The following is an 18,472-nucleotide window of genomic DNA, read 5'->3' as shown; positions in this document are numbered from 1 at the left end:
GCATTTGGCTGGAAAGTCAGATTCTTCACTTTTTGCCTTTCTCTCTCCTTCTAGGTAGGACAAGCAAGTTCTTATCTCCCTGGTGGGAGCATGATTTTTTTTTCCCTTTGGGGAGCAATAGAACAATCTGTCTGCTCATTATACCACAACAGGGAGCAGGAGAAGGCAGGTCTCTTGTAGCATACAGTAGAAAGAAAGGATTTATCTTTTAACTTTTTTGAACTCTACAGCTATTCCATGATTGGTTATAATGATAGCATTCTGAACTTGATGCCCAACGTGTTTCTTTTCTGTCTGTACTTTCTATGTCTTCTTTCTAAACCTCAGAATTAGTATTTGCATTTCCAGTGTAGCAGAACATCTAACCATTCCTGCCAAAATGCAGAATACCTCACAAAATCATTTATCAATAAGAGCTTTGGGGTTTGTGGGGTTTTGTTATGGTTTGTTTTAATGTCTTTTCAACTGGACAGTGACTAAGTACCTGTGACAGAAATCAGAGAGCCTGCTTGTTTTCTCCAAAGAGAGTTATCTCTCGATATAGGTTTAGCATGGACAAACAAGGCAAAATAATAAAGGCCCATCTGGTTGTCAGAGGCAAGCAGGAAACTAGAAAAACTGCTCCTTGTTTGTCAGAAGGGAAAGGAAGAATGCAGAATTTCACAATGGGGTGCTTAGGCAGGTTTCTAGTCTAAGGTGTCTGGTCGTTCCATATATTTCCACACATCAGCTATTCTGATTTTGGTTCCCTTGCCATGAATAATTTACTCTGGAGGACGTCAGAAAGTAAGCCTTGCTGCAGAAAACTACCATCTGCAGTATGATCACTCTATATTGACAAGCCTGGTTTATCTATGTCATTTATTCTTCGAGCAGCTGTTTTTCTAGACTGAGTTCTGGACTTCAGTTGCCATGAACCCATAGTTCAAGTTAACATTATGAGGAATACTTAACTGCACAAAGCTGAAACAAACATTTGTTTCGTAAAGCATCAGACACTGAAATAAATTAAGTGTTGTGGAGTAACAAAAACTCTATTATCATCAGTAAGTTATTTCAATTGTTGATTTAGTTATTTGTCCATGAGAGTTCATCTTCATATGCTGTTTAGCTGTATTTACCTAGTAAACTCCATTGGTCATGAGGTCCTATTTATTAATACGGCTCTATCAGCCTAAAGTTTTCTGGTTGGTACTAAATATGTGACCAAACGTTTTTCACGGGAGGCATCCACACACTTCACACATCTATTCCAAAAAAGGAAGGAAGGAAGGAAGGAAGGAAGGAAGGAAGGAAGGAAGGAAGGAAGGAAGGAAGGAAGGAAGGAAGGAAGGAAGGAAGGAAGGAAGGAAGGAAGGAAGGAAGGAAGGAAGGGAGAGAGAGAGAGAGAGAGAGAGAGAGAGAGAGAGAGAGAGAAGTAACCTAAGTTCAGGCCTATAATAATCTGTTAGAAAAATACACATTGTGAAACAGCAATTAAGGGGGAAACTTAAAGTGTGAGGCTTTTATGTTAAAAAACAGTGAGTCATGATTTATGACACTAAGCCAGAACTGAAAAAGAACCCCATAATTTTCATTTATTTCTGCAAACATTTTGGTAAAACCATAGCCTTCTCATGGCAATACTAACCACTGAAATGTTACTATGTTACTATGCTTGAATTTTCTCCAGACCTTATAATTCTCATGTCACATGCAAACAATCATATCTAATAGATTCCATATTTATGAGAGCTATTTTTAGATAAAGTACAGGAAAACTTTCTAGACTGTTTTGCTGTTTGAAGTAGCCATCCAGTGTTACTTGAACATTGAAATGTTGATTTGCTTAGTTTTGGAAAGCTTGACAGCAGTGATCGTAAAGGAAGTCTGCCATTCAGGGTGCTTCCTTACACCTTGTCTGAAACTATGGTGAATTAAGTACATGTAAGAGCATGCTGTCAGCCATGCAGGAAACAAAATTAAAAAATCACAAAAGCTGTGCTTCAATATGTGAGATGCATATTTGATCTTGTTATCTGGTGTCACCCAGAGAACAGATTTTAAATTGTATAATCCTATCTGGGAAAAAAACATCGTAACACACTGCATTAAACTAGATATTCAGTGAAGGAAGGAAGGAAGGAAGGAAGGAAGGAAGGAAGGAAGGAAGGAAGGAAGGAAGGAAGGAAGGAAGGAAGGAAGGAAGGAAGGAAGGAAGGAAGGAAGGAAGGAAAGAAGGAAGGAAGGAAGGAAGGAAGGAAGGAAGGAAGGAAGGAAGGAAGGAAGGAAGGAAGGAAGGAAGGAAGGAAGGAAGGAAGGAAGGAAGGAAGGAAGGAAGGAAGGAAGGTCAAGCAAAAGACCCCAAAACAACAAAACACAACAACCAAAAGACAAATCCTGCATACAATTCTCAGATAACTGAGAACACATGCAGATGCTTGAAAGCAGCAAAGAAGTATACTGAGATTTGTTGTGGTTTAAGTTCAACTTAATTTATTCTCAGATTTTATCGAGTTTTACTTGGTCTTTATGACTAATTTTCCCTCTCATCCTATCTGCAATGCGCATTGTTTGAGAGTTTATTTTGTCGAGGTACATAAATATTTGAATCTATCTGTGAGGGCAACTTGGTGGCTGCGGAAATTGATAATAGACTGTAGAGCATTTCACCTCAAGGGTCACTTGTCCACGTCCGTTACCAGGTCAATAGTAGAAGAAAGTCATTATGCATCTGAATGGCATCTGCCTGGTACCGTCGTCAAATGATTTAATAATCTCACTCCAACTCCACGTGGCTAGGTGCTTTCTGTTCTCCTCAACGCAAACCTTCTCGATCAATCTCTTGTTACCTCCTGCCAAAGGATCCTAATCTCTGGTTTTCAGAGACTCCTTCGTTCCCCAGACACTCCACCGTGCTCAACAGGGACCAAGTCCTTCCCAAGGCCTGCCTCACATCAGCAGAAGGTTATAGGAGCTGTCGCAACCGCGAGGCAGCTCCTCCCCATTACCTTCCTCCTCCCGGGGTGGGGGTGTGTCTTGCAGAAATTGCTCCAGGAGCCATCCCAGGCCCCGCCGCGCCTCCACCCTGTTCTCGCCCCGACGCCGGGGGCGCGGGCGCCCCCTGGGGCCCCTCCCGGCCGCTGCCCTGGCCGCTGCCCCGCCGCGCCTGGATTCTCGCCCGCGGGCGGCGGGGCACCTCCTGGCCAGCACTGGCAACCAGCAGTGCCATCAGTCTCGCGGCGCCTCCTCGGGGAGTCTCACCCTCCTCCCGCCGACCCTTCCCCACTGGGGACACCGGGCCAAGCGCTAGCCGCGCCGAGAGGTGGCTGCAGGGTGCCCTCCTTCACCTGTGATAGGGCTGACCGCGAGGAGAGGCTGCGGGCGCCGGGAACGCACCTGGTGCCTGTAGCGCGGAGAGAGCGCAACGCACTGCCATCCCCGAGTCCGGGCTTTCGGGACCAACATCTGCCTCGACCCTATCCCAATACACGGTGTTTGCCACCGTCAGCCCAAAGCAGCCCTTTCTGCTCCACAGCTTTTGCCTGGCCCTGGGAGCATGCTGTCATTGAGGGATTGGCTTGGGGAAACGGTTTTTAAACGTTTTGCCCACTCTTGCCACGCTTTGATAGCTTCCCACTTTCGAGAAAGAGTTCAGGGAATGCTTTGGAGGTGGCGAGGACCGTCAAGCCACCGCTCTGCCCGCCACTGTCTACAGAGGCCAGGGGCGCGGCCCCACTTGGCAGCGGCGGCAGCACAGCGCCGGGGCTTCTCGGCCGTGCGGAGTTCCGACATGTACACTGACCCTCTCCAGGAGCGCTCTTGCTGAGGATACCATATTCTAATCACGTGTGTAGAAATAGGTCCGAGCATCGTGTAGAGCTTTCCTCCATCCCTTCTCCTCCCCCTCTTCTTCTCTTAGAGGGAAACTGAATCCAAATGGCGAGATGTAGGAAAGCGAGGATCCCCGTGAATCCCATCTGAATAAATGTCTATATTAATGAATTATTAACTCTGCCGCTCATGACCTTAAAACTGGAATGAAGAGACGCCTAGGGCAAGAAGGAAAGCTGATGAATCCTTTATCGGACTCCTGTCAGAGGTAACCGACCATTTGTCTTCCCCAGATCAGGAGAATTAATTAATATGAAAGGCAAACTTTTTAATTGTGTGTCAAACGAAATCAGATAGGGTGTCCCCTATTCAATCCTTTCCTTAAAAGGGTTTATCTGCCTTTTCTACTACCAGTCTAAAAGAAAACCTTCGAGTTGCCAAAGAGACGGACATCCTTCCTAAGGGTTGTTTACAAAACAACAAACACACACACACAAAATCGCAGAGAAAATGATGAATTTGGGCAGTTAATTTATCGATTCCCTACTCCTCTTCCCGCTTGTTTTATTTTAGAGGTCATTAATCAATGAAGAAAAACACCACCGTGTTCCCCCTTTGCATTTAATACATTTACCTTCCTTATTTATTTCTTTTGAACAAATTCCTAGCAAATATTCACCAATCGATTTGTAGGCGATGGATTTTTATAAATGTTTGATCGCTTTCTAAACAGTCAATATGATTTGTTTCAGTGCTTGTCTTCTAAAATAATGAAAAAGCCTTAGAGAAGGGTATGGAGGAGGCAGCAGTTAAGAACTTCTGTCTGCATTTTTACACATAGAAGTCACATCCAAGAGGGAAAAAATAAATTTAAAAAAAATCAGAAAACCAAACCCACCAAACCTTGACCAAAACAAATAGACCATAGGTAAACTCGGGGTAGAGAAAAGGGCCGCACACCAATCGTACTGCCTGGGGAAGCGAGACCAGAGGTCAGGGTTGGCTAAAGCCGTCTCAGGGAGGGGCAGGTTCAGGGGCTGGGAGCCCTGCTCCTAGACCTGCTAGTTCTGCTATTTTTTTCCAAGGGGGCAGAGGGGCCGGGAGCGGGGGTGTTTCGAAGAGGATAGGACCGGAGCTGTTTTCTGTCCCGACGAAACATGTCACTCTCTTCCTTGTCAGCGCTCTCCCCGCTCTCCCCTCAGCACCGCCGCAGCACCGCTACTGCCCCTCTGCTTACGGAGCTTTCCCGCCGCTGCTCTCTTGCTTTCCCAGCGTGGATCGAGTGGATCGGCGGCAAAGTGGGTGCTTGCAGTTCAAACAACTAGGCTCATGTGATTCGTCGGCCTCAGATGCCCTCGCCCGAGGGACAGAGAGCGCTGGCCGGTGCTGTCCAGTTGCAGCGTCCCCAACGCGAGCACAGCTGATGGATGCGGTGCTGGGCTGCCTGCGGAGACCGGGCCAACCTGTCCGCTGGCTCCGTCTTGCCCTCCGGCGCCCGCTGCTCGCCCGCTGCTCTCCCTGCCCTGAAGACTGCCGAAGGCGGAGAGCCTTGGACTTATTTCCTGCCTGTTTCCTCCCGATCAGGCTGGGTCCCAACGTGTCGAGGAATCTACACATTTTAACCTGCTATCTTGATGGCTCGAAGGACAGCTTTTCTTCTTGTAAAATACCCCCACAGTAACAGAATAAAGTCCTCCTAATATGAATCCACATGGAATATTTCTGTTAACAACTCAAGGCAAGTGCAGATACCGTCAACGTTGTTAAGCCCATTAACTACGAGCTTTCCCCCACTTCACGTTTTTACAGCGTGAAACGAATTTTTAGAGATTGCTGCCACTAAAAGCAACTCGACCTTTTAAAAACACGTCAGGTAAGGAAAATAGCAATAACGCAGGAGTGCGCCGTTTCAAAAAAAAAAACAAAAACAACAACAACAACAAAAGAATCAACACAACAACAACAAAACAAAACAAAACAAACCCCGAAAACCCAAAACGCTGAACGAAATAGTGACCAGGAGGGAGCTGGCCAAGGACGAGGCACTGATTGGAGGAGGAACGAGGCAAATCACCCGCATTCAGCCACAGGCGAGTGCGTCCGGCAAGGCTATGGCGAGTGTGTAGACAGTCTCCCAGCCCGCACTTACGTCCCTCAGCTGAATGGCACTGATTCAGAACTTCAGAAAGTGGATTAAAAGAGCCAGAGAGATGAAAACACGTTATATGTTGCACAATGGAATTGATCAAAGACATAAAGAAGGTCTTTACAACCAAGTTTATAACCCATAAAAGTAGGGGTTTTTTTCCTACTTGTGTTTGCCTTTAACTTAGGTGTTACCAATCTATACAACAGATGACAGATGACCTTGTCAAAATGACGCCAGTCAAAATATTTTTGCCCCTAGCCCTGTTCAAATTCGTGTTAATGTGTCCTGCCTTAGATACAGACAAAGTCTAAATAGCAGTAGTTTTCCCAGGCTTTGAGTAAATGAAGGGTGAGAAAGAAAGAAACTAGAAACAGGATATGAAGAATGGCAAGAACAGCTTATAGGCGCAGACGTTTTGTTTGTGAGCAAGTGTGCGCTTAGTGGCATCATGACACCTTACAGCGGGGGGCTTTTCTAGGGAGACATTTAGGTGACATAAGCACTCAGTGTAAGTATTTTGTCTTAAATGAATGGGATATTATGTACATGCAGTATACCTAAGAGACTGTAGTTCTCGTCTAGTTTTACAAGCTGTGTAGGAAAGAAACTGGGGGGGAAAAAAAAAAGGTGAAATGCTCATTGATATGTGAGCTCAACAACTGAATAGTGCGGTCAGAAAAGCCAGGTTTAACGCCAAATGGAAAGAAAGTTTCTAGAGATGAGAATTTTCTCGCCACAGGTTGTATCTTCATCTGCATACTGTGCTGTGGCCGAGTGTAGAGAACAGGAAAGAGGCACGTTGGTGGGCGAGGGAAAGAAGTCTGTGAAAGGAGAAATTCTGGGGCAATGAGTTGCTTCATCTGTGTTTGGGACATTCTGGGGCGTGCCTCAGGTAGTCAAGGGGAATGGGAGACCGGTCATCACAGAAGACAAGTAAAGTAGATGGGACAGTATCAGCACAACAGAAGAGGGGAGTAAAGTGTCTAAAATCCACCTTAGCCCCCGAGGAGTAAAGGGAAGAGAGACAAGGCCATGCCTCCCTGGGGGCTTGACGGGGTGCAAGGCCATCCCTAGTTTGGGCTCCCGCCATCCATACACAGTCTGACGCTGGAAGCCGCTCAGTGACGCGGATCTCGCTCGGGGCTGCTCCGGGCCATCGCTCCCCTTCCGCCAGGATGAAAGTCCGGCACTTCCCAGGGCACCGTGCACCTGGGGCTGAGGAGGGGGGGACGACAGAAGGAGGAAGAGAGGGAGGAGGGAAAGGAGGAGGGAAAGAAGAAAGGAAGGAAGGAAAGAAAGGGACGCCTTTAAAAGTTGAGCAAGGAACGAAGTGAGGGAAGTTGCGGGAAAAAAAATAAAAAGGGCTCTGCGTTCAGGCTCGCTGGTAACTTCTCGCTCTCTCTCCTCCCTCTCCTACACACCACACACACAGACTTCTATTTTGCTCTGTCGTAAAACCCACGTGTCCAGCCCGGAGTCTGCCAGAGCCGAGCGAAGAGCACGGGCGCGACTGCGATGCTCACCCACGGCAGAGGGAGCCCGGCGACTCGGAGCTAGCCGGTACCCGGCACCTGGCAGTTAATCAGCCCGCTTTCCTGTGGACAAAGACCAAGAAAGTCTCTAGTCTCAATCCTCCTCTGGCTTGGAGGCTCCCCGGGACTGCCTACACCTCCGCACACCAACCACGCCACAGCCCATTAGGCGCCCCCCGCTCACAGGTAAGACAGCTCCGAGACCGGTCCACCGGCGAGAGGCACGATTTCGGCCTCTGTGCCTCTCCCGGCAGAGTCCCTCTCGGCCTGGGAGCAGTGGGTGCATTTGCCAGGGGGCAGAATACTGCGCGGCCGTTTCATCTTCGTGCAAACGCTTGTGTGGAAAGCAGGAGGGGCTGGAGAGAAAAGACTGGCGCCCGTGTGCGCGGGGCTGAAGTTTTCTTAGCCTCCTCCCCGCTGTCAGCTTTGAGAGACGTTTGCTCCCGCGGGACAGGGAAGAGAATCAAAGGGAGAGACACTGTCTGCACCGGGGACAGGGCGAGCTGTGCTCCTCTTGGGGGCAGCGGGGTCTGCGGCCGCGGGTGTGAGGGGCCCGTCGCCGCTTCGCCGAGTGCACGCCGCCGGAGAGGCGGAGGGGAAAGCCCCGTCGTCGCCCCCGGCAGCACACTTCTCTCGTGTCTGCCGTAGGGCTCTTAGTGCTAAGTTCTCATTTGTCAAGCCTGACAGAGGCAGAGAAGTGGAGGGGTTACGGTCTCCCTGCCCACCCTGGGCAGGCGGCGAGGGGATCCCAGGGCTAGGCCAGAGTGTCGGAACGCGGGGAGCGCTGCGGGGTCGGGGCGGCCCGGCTGGGGCGGGGCGGGGGTCTCACGTCTGCTGTCCCCTTCCTCTCCGCTCCGCAGGCAGCGCGATGCTGAAGCCTGGTGACCCCGGCGGATCCGCGTTCCTCAAGGTGGATCCCGCCTATCTGCAGCACTGGCAGCAGCTTTTCCCGCAGAGCAGTCAGCTCAAGAACAGTGGAGCCCTCGCCCAGCTCCAGCCTCCCGAAAGAGCCGAACCTCCGGCTGATAGTCTCCGCCAGCGCCCGTCCTCCCTCTCCTCCTCTTCCTCCTCCTCTTCTTCCTCATCTACTCCGTCTTCTTCCTCCACGTCCTCTTGCGTCGCCGCCGCAGCCTCGCTGGCCGGCCTGACCTCACTGCCGGTGACCCAGCTCCCGGTCTTCGGACCACTTCAGAGCTCCGAGCCCCCGGCTGGGGGAGCACCCGCTCCCCTACAGGGCAAGGATTTGTGCGGGGCAGGCAGCGGCGGCAGCAAATGCGGCGAGCGCGCTACCGCTCGGTTCCGGTGCACGGCCGAGGAGCTGGACTACTACCTGTACGGGCAGCAACGCATGGAGATCATCCCTTTGAATCAGCACACCAGTGACCCCAACAACCGTACGTATCGTGTCCCTTCATGCACTTTCCGACCTCTATCTTTCGCTTGTCCTCTTACCGCGCTGGTGCCTGTACCGCTCTCTCCACGAGGAGCATCGTCCAATCTGCCTTTCCCTCTCTTGCTTTTGTGTAGTTCCCAGTGCTTTCAGGAGATAAGCCCTTGGTATTAGCCTTCCTTGTCTGAGATCCAGGTCTTTCTCTGGAAGGCACACTTCACGGAGAAGGATGCTCTGGAGGTAAATTTCTGTTGGAGGGATGCTTAAGAAAATTGTTTCAGAAATGGTTCAGAGAAACTTGCTGTTGCTTCCTCGCCTTGCTTTTATCACTGTGTTCATGACTAGAAAACCCGGGCTTCGCTGGGTATCCAGAACTCAGCTTCCGAGTTGGGTAGGGGGACCAGTTGAAGTTTTCATCATATGAAATAGGGCAGTTTTCCTGTCTTATCTCGACTTTCCTTTCAGACCTCGTTAAGATCTTGCTGGTTTTAGTTTTCATCCCTACGATAAAGGTTGATATGGTAATTTAACATGAAAATATGATTTTCTATACAAAACAAATCTTGTTGAGTGTCAGAATTCACTTAGGACTTTGTGGTTAGAAAACATTTAATACTGCTGTTGTCAGTTGTAATGTCTTGGGGGTAGATGGACTTCCCTATTGTTAAACACCTGTGTCAGCCAGAGATTTGTGGTTTTAGAATTTGGTTCTACCTGTCTTTTGTTCTTGCATCTGTTAATACTAAATGATCAAGGGAATCTACAGATGAAAATAAGTCGTATTATTAAATCAGATTTTGTACTAATATTCAGAGCACACAGATGAACATCAGAACATTACTTCAGTGTGTGCACTTCTTTTCCATGGCTTCAAACATTTTCTATCCTAACGTTTCTCAGAATTCTATATTGTACTTCTCCTCCCCAACTCCCCAAAAAACCCTATTGAAGAAAGGCTATTGAACAGACAACCAATACCCCCAAACAGTGATTTATAACTTTATGCCCGAAGAAAATGTGAAATTCAGATGTGGAGTTGAAACTTTTAATGAAACTGTTACGTGTTAATTAAACTACATGAATACTATCATAGTCATAATCCTTGTGCTTACGTCTTAAAAAGTAGGAGGAAAGTTGACTCTGAGTTTGGTTGAGGTTTTCATCCCCTTTCAAACATTGCAAATATGGGATACCAACTTTGTTCTGAGCAACTTCCTCATGCTTAGTTTTATTCTGTTGTGAAACATGTTAGCATATTTTCTATTTTTGGGTGCAGAAAGCATCATTTAATGAATTGTAATTCATGTGCTTAATGCAATCTGAAGTGAACTTTTAATCACCAGCTGAACCGTTCAGACAATACGTGTGTTACTTCTCGGACCATCTCTCTAAGACTGAAAGATAGATGTTTTAAAATAAGAAAGAAAGACAAAAAAACCGAGTCTGTGTGGGAGTATTTTAAGGAGTGAGTGGAATAATAGCATGCTGTAGAGTCCCAGGCGAAGCCTGCACGATTTCTTCTCCACCGTGATGTTGAAGGTGGACTCGCGAAGAAAACGGTCGATAGTGAGGAGGCCCTTCCTGGGCCGCGTACAGCTGAGACAGGGCAGAGCTTTGCCGTCTGAAGGACGGGGCAAGGTGTTGCCACAATGGCCTCTCTTTTTTTTTTTTTTTCCCCATAACGAGAGCTGAATAGTATTGTCATTGAACAAGTTTACAAGGCGACTTTTGTTCCGCGGTTATCAGTTATCTGCGAGGAAAACTTTTAATCCGAGTATTCAATCTTCTGGGACCACTCATTCTTAAGATAAAACCAACCAACCAAAAACCCCAAAACTGTAAGTGAGGAAGGGTGGCGGGAGCTGCGGTCCGTGAAGTGCCACCCGCTCCGCCACTCGCACCGTGCGAGGCTGTGGGGAGCGGCCTGGATACCCCAGCCCTACCACATCGGGCGTGACAAGAGAAGCAGGATTTTCAGCTGCTGTGACTGTTCTGTACCCGAGGAAGTGGCCTTTGGAGGGAAAACAGATTGGGGTTGCGGGTGAAAGGAGAGAGCTATCGACTTTAGTTTGAGCCATACTTGCTTGCTGTCTGAACTTCTAGCTCTGAGCATCCCCGTCGAAACTTCGAACAAACAGGGTTCTCCTCAGCCTGGCACAGAGACGTGTCTCTCCCCTTCCCTCGCAGGGAACGATCCCCTTCGCCTCTGCCTTGCCTTGTTGCGTCCGCCGATTTGTGATTGCCGGCTATTTCGCGGGTATTAATTTTAGACGTACCTTCCGCGCTAACCGAGAAAACGTCTCTTCCCCTTTCTTTCCCAAGTGCTCCCTCTCTCCCCCAAGAACGCCCCTCTTCTCTGGAACCGACTACATAAGCCATCCGCTCTTGCGACAGTGTAAGCCCGTCGTGCTCACCCTCTCGAGAGAGGCGCGGTGAATTTCGCCGGCGCCTTCATCTACTCCCCCGGTGCCCGACCCAGCCTCGAGGGGCGGGAGGAGCTCTGTAGTCAGGCGGCTTCATCGGGGACGGTGTTGGAGGGCCCTTCGTTCCCGAATTGCTCGGGAGGCGACTGTCCGCACCCTGCCCGCTCGGTTTCCCAGTGCCTGGCCCAGCTCCCCATCTCCCGCACCCTTCGTGGTGCCCAGGGCGATTTCCCGACGTCCTGCCCGGCTCCTCAGCTCTCGGCCCGGCTCCCCAGCTCTCGGCCCGGCTCCCCAGCTCTCGGCCCGGCTCCCCAGTGCCCTGCTCGGCCTGGCGCCGGGAGGCCGCCGTGGGAAGACGGATGGGCGGCGGCTTCCCCATAGGCATACGCCTTGATCGTCATATATCTTTGACTATGGCAGGATCTTAGGCGAGGGAGGGGACGACGAGGGTCGCCAAGGAACTGTGTGTCTGTATGTAATTGTTTTGAACTGAAAGAGGGGAGAAAAAAACACCCCAACAAAACAACCAACCAAGAAACAACCCCCTAATTAGGGCCCTGCAGCCTTTGCTCCCAGTGAAGTAAAGGGGATTATGTTAAACCCCTAATAATGCGTCAGCCAACTGGAGATCGTTCTCTCCCCACGTCTGAAGCTGGAAGGCTGAGGCTGCTTCTGGGCTCCGGAGGAGGAGCGCTTCCGAGGCCAGACGATCATCTAGGGCGCGTTCATGGCGTGTGGGGAGGGCTTCCTCCGGTGAAGGCTTTCTCTCTCTCTTCGGCCGCGTTCGCCATGAGAAATATGCGTCTCCTTTTACCTTCGCCAAAAGCGGGAACCTGCCACTGCAATAGATAGGCTGTGTAAAACTAAACTGTCATGCAAGCAAGCGGTTTGCACGCCTCTTCCCATTCAATTTACGGGGAGACAGTGTATATATAACATGTCGTGAGGTGGATCGGTGTGGGGAATATTTGATTTTTATTTTTTTTTTTCTCTAGACTGCTGGTAACCTGTATGATTTAGCTATTTTACATCATTAGTTACCCAGCACCCTTAAACATAGCAGATAGCCATACATTAGATTGAGGTTAGAGAAGGTGGTGACTGTTTATTTAGGGTGATAAAATGGTCCATCAGCAGTAATCTCCATCGATATGTGCCACCAGGAGATGAAGGATGAGGGGACAAGCCACAATTAATTGCCCTATAGTTTTGTAGGAGAGAGTGGAGCTGGTGCGGACTGAACTTCGATCTTCTCTCCCAGAGCCTATTCATCATCTCTACACGGTATATGGGGGTCTCTCAGGGCCAGGGGGTGGCAAGGTTTATCTACACACAATATTCTCCTTCCCTTTTAATACCTGACACGGAAATTTAATTCATTCATACCTTCATTCGAAGGCAGGGGAAATCAAACTCACCTCCTTCAATCCGTTTTCCACTGGCCTTGCAAAAATAACCCGAAAGAGAGCGGGACAGTGCCCCAGAACCTCTGTTCCATTGTCCGGGCCGTGACACACTGTCTTCTGCCAGGAATCGACGGGGGCTTTGCCTGGCCTCTCGACCAAAGGCCGCGGGGTTCTTTCTGATTGACCCCCAGAACGAGGAGCGCGGACCTTGCGGCAGTTCGTGCGCCGACACGGGAACATTGCCTGGGGCAGAGCAGCGGAGTCTACGGTTCACCTCCCCCTTCCTGAGGTGGCGAGTCTACTCCGGCCGGGAGTAAAAGCCCAGGGAGGGGGGTCGTTCGGGCCCAGAACGGGTCAGGCAGAGCAGGGACGGAATGGCCGGGACTAGGTGTCAGCCGCGGCTCTGCATCCCCGCACAGCGATGCGGCCCCTGGGGCAGCGGTTCCACTCTCCGCGACGAGTGTTTAGAATGGAGAAAAAAAAAAAAGGAATCCAAGGGAGAAAGGGCATCTGCGTTTCGTTCCCTCGAGAGCTTGCCCTTTAATCATTCAGAGAAATACTGTGATTTATTTAGTAGAAAGAAAGTGGTGTCACCTCATCGATGAGGAAACTGAGGCACGAAAAGCCCGTGATCCTTAGGCAAGCTCCAGCCTTCAGGAAACGAAAGGACACTGTTTCACTCAGCCTACCCTCCCTTTTAGCTAAGTACTTTGGCTCAGGCAGGGATGAAGGGCCAGCTGCGGTGATTTATACTTTCAAGTGAGTAATACCGTGTGAAATGATGGCCACTTACACTGGATACCTGCGTTCTTGCCGTGAATTATGAATCAGAAGGTCAAGAGGCCACCTTTCTTTAATAGCAGCAAGCTGCAGGTATCCAGTGTAACTGCACCTTTGAAGCATATTATTGCCAAGACAAAAATGTATTTCTTTCATTTATTGTTACAGCTGGTTTGCTGGTTAAAACACTATGTTGAGCTCTACCTTTCACTGACAAAAGCTTTCTCCTCTGAGATTTCCTTTAAAATATGCAGTATAAGTGTTATTTAGATTAGGGAGTGCTTAGAAATATATTTTGGGAGCAATGATACGTCTTATCCCTTTTGCTTAGGGTTAGTACTTGTAAGTGTACTCATGTGGTGTTAAAGTCCTGGCATTATACTGTGTTCACTTTTATGGAGGGAAATAAATGATAACATATTGTAGTCTCCCAGAAGAGCCATATGAAACAGCTCCACTAGGATTGTTGTTGTTGTTGTTTTTTTCCTTGTTTCTTCCTTGCCTTAATGCCATAGAACATGAAGACATAAAGTGAGAAACCAGTCTCTTTCCAAAGAGTCTGTCTGCATCTGGGCCTGCAATGGAGCAGTCACAATGACCTTATTTTATACATTTCCTGATCTTTGCAGAAGACATTCTGCTCTGGCTGCAGTCCTCATTGGTGTTTCCATTTTCAGCTAATTCCTCCATTTTTCCATATTTCTTGTTTTTTCTTGTCTTGATTTGAAGCTTTATTGATATTATCACAGCCAGTGGAAGTATTAATTTGTTGCTGCTACTCTCAGCCAAAATAGAAGGAAGTTCACAGCACACTGTCCTGTATGGTAGACCTCTGCAAAGTCTCACCATGTCCCTGTTACCTGTACTACCCACACCCATGTGGGTCTTGATGGTTGCTATCCAGTTTGAAGACTCTAGTAATTCCAGTGGACCACAGCGTTTTCCCACTCAAACTCCACTCTTTTTTTTTCAATCTATTATTAGGCAAGTTGATGCACTGTATCACATTCTACTTGACAGTATCCTAGAAGATGGTGTCACTGATCGTTTATGAGAGATGGAGTAGAGGGCAAGTCTTGAAATGCTCCCTTTTTTACCTTCTGTGATACTAAAGATCTTCTTCTCCCGCCTTTGAGGCAAAGCAATCTACTAGTTACAGTGGTAATCTTTAAATGGGTGATATACCATTAGTGAAACTGTGCTTGGGTCAAAGACTGTCATGTATCATTACACCAAAGTTTAGGCATGAAAGAGGAAGAGATGCATAGTAACTTTTTCCTGAAGGCATGGTGTAATGTGTCTAGTAGGGCTACCACTAATTATAACATTTATGGAGATTTTTTTTTTGTTTTAATTGCACAATTTCATAAAAACTAAAATTAGATGTACAAAGCATTCAAGCAAGACAAATTTAATTACTGCTTAGTATTAAAGACATATTCCTTTTCTCTCAGCAATGAACTATAAGTTAAAACAGTTTCAGAAGATGTCTCCTTTCCCAAATTTTCAGCTTTGGCAAGACAAAAGGGAAGGAACGCAGCAGGAGATCAGATACTGCTGCTGCCAAGCATTAAGACATTACCAGTGTTTTTGGATAGTGGAAAATAAATATCACCATGTATGACAATTTCTGTAAGAGTAAATTGCAGTAATGTAGGGTTCATTTGTGCTCCTCATGAATGTCTTCATTTCTTTTCCATGAAAAGGCAGAAATAAAATGTTTCATCCACACTCATGCATGTGTATCATCAAGAAGAAGTGAAGAAATACTTGTTGTCAGCAAATAATAAAAGTGGAGTGCATGAAAGGTTATGCATGTGTGGTGGCAGGATGAAGGAAGCTGACTCTGAAACTGCCTGAGTGGTCAGGAAGATGCTGTGGTACATTTCATGTAAGTTGCTACAGAGACAGAGTGTCTTCAAGAAAGTAATTAATAATTAGGCAGTTGGGAGGAGTGTTACATATAGATATTAGTCATACAGTGCAAACAGATTAGGCTCATAGTCCTGCTCTGGGTTGTGATTGACATCATGATTAGACATTCTCTACAAGCCCTCAGTTGTCCTGTCAGATGTTTCTTTTACTAACTTGCACGTAAAGATGCCAGATTTATTTAAGGTGTATCACATACCAATCTGTTTGGTGTTGTGTTTCCTCCCTCCCCTTTTTTTTCCTATTTGAGATCTTTTCCTGTAAAAGCAATGTCAAACTCCATTGCAGCCAGTTCCTGAGATCTTTGGTATGCCAAAACCACAGTGTTTCTTTATGACTCATTTCCAGGAGGGGAAAAAAAAAAAGATGTTGTGGTGATACCCCACTTTCCAGACTAGCTGTGGAAATAACAATAAAATAAAATAAAATAAAATAAAATAAAATAAAATAAAATAAAATAAAATAAAATAAGATAAAATAAATTAAAATAAACTCCAACATGTACTTGCTGCTTTTTATTCATTATACCTGGGAACAGTTGTAGGAATATCTGACATATAATAATCTTCTCTCAGAACTGGCCAGAAACCCTTTCCCTAGAGTCCTGCAAATCTCATCCTCCAGCCACCTCTAATTGATGTGGCTGAATGAGCAAAACTCCTCTGTAGCTGCGGCTAAATCCAACAAAAGAGTCGTTCTGCCACAGGGATTATATTGTTAAGGAAAGGCTGTAACCTTCCAGCCAAAAGGCACATTTTTGGCCAGTACAAGCACGGTCCCCACCAGGGGGCTTGTCCCGCGGCTGGTGGGGCGTGCTGTGATGCCGGCAAGGACTCTGTCTTCTCTCTGCAGCTTGTTGTGGACGGGATGGAGTGAGTTTCATACACAGGCCTTCTTCTGTAGGGACGCAGAGTAATGCATAACTGGGGGCTTGCTTGCTTGCCTTCTAAGATCTGGTCTAACAACGTTATGGGTAGAGAACTTGGACAAACGACTGCCGAGTAAGGACATGTGCGTTTCCTGAAGGACTCCAAGGTGTAACAATTTTGAGCAAAATTAGCTTCCATGCATAATTTTCAAATATATCTTATTGCTGAATGCACCGGTTTTGTATGGCTCAAATTAAAAAAGGATGACTGGACACTGCCTAGAAAGTGTATCTAAAGTTGGAACATGAAAACAGAGACCATATTTTGAAGATGCAGCTTTTATTATCCTTTAGTAGTTTTTGCTGAACATAGAGGAAGGCTTTCCTTTGCAGGGTCTGTAGGAAAGAGGACTACATAATACACCGTATGTCCACCTCAGAAGGAGAAGAGCTGAGCCAATCCCCTTGAGAACTGAAACTGGTTACAGGCAGTCTAGCAAATTTAATTGTTACTTAGACCAAGAAGTTCCAGCTTCTGTGGTGAATACTGTGCTTTATTTTTATAAGAATGGGTGAAGGCCATATAAAATTATTATAGGAAAGATCTAGGACTTCCTACATGACTACTGTGGCATACTTATTGTTTTTCTTGTGTGTTTCTGGATTAAATTTACAGAAAAACCTTCACTGTGCTACAAAAATGAAATACACAGAAAATGGTAACCTGCTTAAACAGATTTATTATTAAGTCAATTGAGTCTACCTCCAGAGAAGTGGATCTCTTGAGCATGAACCATTTTCCAGGAAGTGTGTATTCATGACAGACATGCAAGCGTGCAGTGGAAACATTTAACCAATATTTTCTTTGCTCAGAAAGGAATCACAGTAGGATCTCCCAAAATAGAGAAACATCATCTGTTATTAAGAGAAGTCAGGGAAATTACCATTTTTACAAAGGGGTCTTTTTCATGCAGGCTGCTCACAAAACTAGACATAGTGGAGGTTTTTTGTTTCAGTTTTCTTCTTCTCCTTAGCCTCAGCTATATGTAACAAAGAACATGCATTCACATTCAGGGAAGATTTTCAGATCTGAGATGGAAATAAATGATATTTGCTACATATTTTCAATTTAAAGCTTAGGTTTAGCTACAAGAAAGTAAATGTCCATGCATGCTGTTTGTCATTCAACAGGTTCTAGTTTGTTTACTTTCTAAACAGATAGTCATGCACACACATATTCATGAAAAAAAAACAATGAGCAAATGTTCATTTTAAATAAGGATGAAATTAAATTCTGTTCTAGTTAAATCCTTGGGCTGAAATGTGGTAAGGCAAATAACTGAGTCTTGTAAGGCCTTTTGGCTTTGTTTTAAAATGTCCTACCACAATGCATTATGATATTTTAAAAGGGTTATTTATGTTAGTAAAAAATAAATCTTTAAAAAGTGTGTTAAAATAAATGAGTCTTGGCAGGTGTGTGAACGCACTGGGTTTGCAAAATGTCTGCAGGGTTTCTCTCAGCCTTTGGAATTTCTTATTAAGGGCTTTGGTGAGACTGAGTAAACCATCCTGAGCAGCTGCCAAAAGGGCATGTTGTCTGTGAATGCTGAGTTTCCACTAAATGATAGGAAAAGTAGAGACCTTGTCCATGGCAGTGATCCTGACCAGCAGCACCATATTGAGTGTGTTTTTTTCCTCTGTGTCCCTCAGGATGTGACATGTGTGCTGATAACCGCAATGGTGAGTGCCCCATGCACGGGCCCCTCCACTCGCTGCGCCGTCTGGTGGGCACCAGCAGTGCTGCTGCAGCTGCCCCTCCACCTGAGATCCCAGAGTGGCTCCGGGACCTGCCTCGGGAAGTGTGTCTGTGCACCAGCACAGTGCCTGGCCTGGCCTATGGCATCTGTGCAGCACAGCGGATCCAACAAGGTACTTGGATTGGGCCCTTTCAGGGAGTCCTGCTCTTGCCAGAGAAGGTTCAAGCAGGAGCCATCAGGAACACTCAGCATCTGTGGGAAGTAAGTCATCATCTTTTCTTCCTTGTAAAATTTCATTGATTTGAAGTAGGCACAGAGTGTAATTGTGCATAGTACTAGCACTGGTCACTATTGGTGAAAAAAAGAAAACAAAAACCCAACAAACCAATAGAACTTAATTAAGTTAACCCTGCAGATCAGAA

General features: G+C 46.8%; 1 protein-coding gene across 1 annotated transcript in view; it reads left to right on the top strand.

Moving 5' to 3' along the window:
* Positions 1-8,362: 8,362 nt before the first annotated feature.
* The window catches only part of PRDM6 (PR/SET domain 6), a 77,770-nt gene continuing 67,660 nt past the window's right edge, over positions 8,363-18,472 (top strand). Inside the window, exons 1-2 of the mRNA XM_064140495.1 lie at positions 8,363-8,888; positions 18,004-18,311. Coding sequence (XP_063996565.1) covers positions 8,363-8,888; positions 18,004-18,311 — 834 coding nt within the window. The remainder of the gene's footprint in view (positions 8,889-18,003; positions 18,312-18,472) is intronic.

The sequence above is a fragment of the Pogoniulus pusillus genome, chromosome Z (genome assembly GCF_015220805.1).
Source record: "Pogoniulus pusillus isolate bPogPus1 chromosome Z, bPogPus1.pri, whole genome shotgun sequence".
In the NCBI taxonomy this organism is placed as follows: Eukaryota; Metazoa; Chordata; class Aves; order Piciformes; family Lybiidae; genus Pogoniulus; species Pogoniulus pusillus.
Note: the sequence above shows the minus strand (reverse complement) of the source record. Positions and strands in the feature narration are given on the sequence as shown.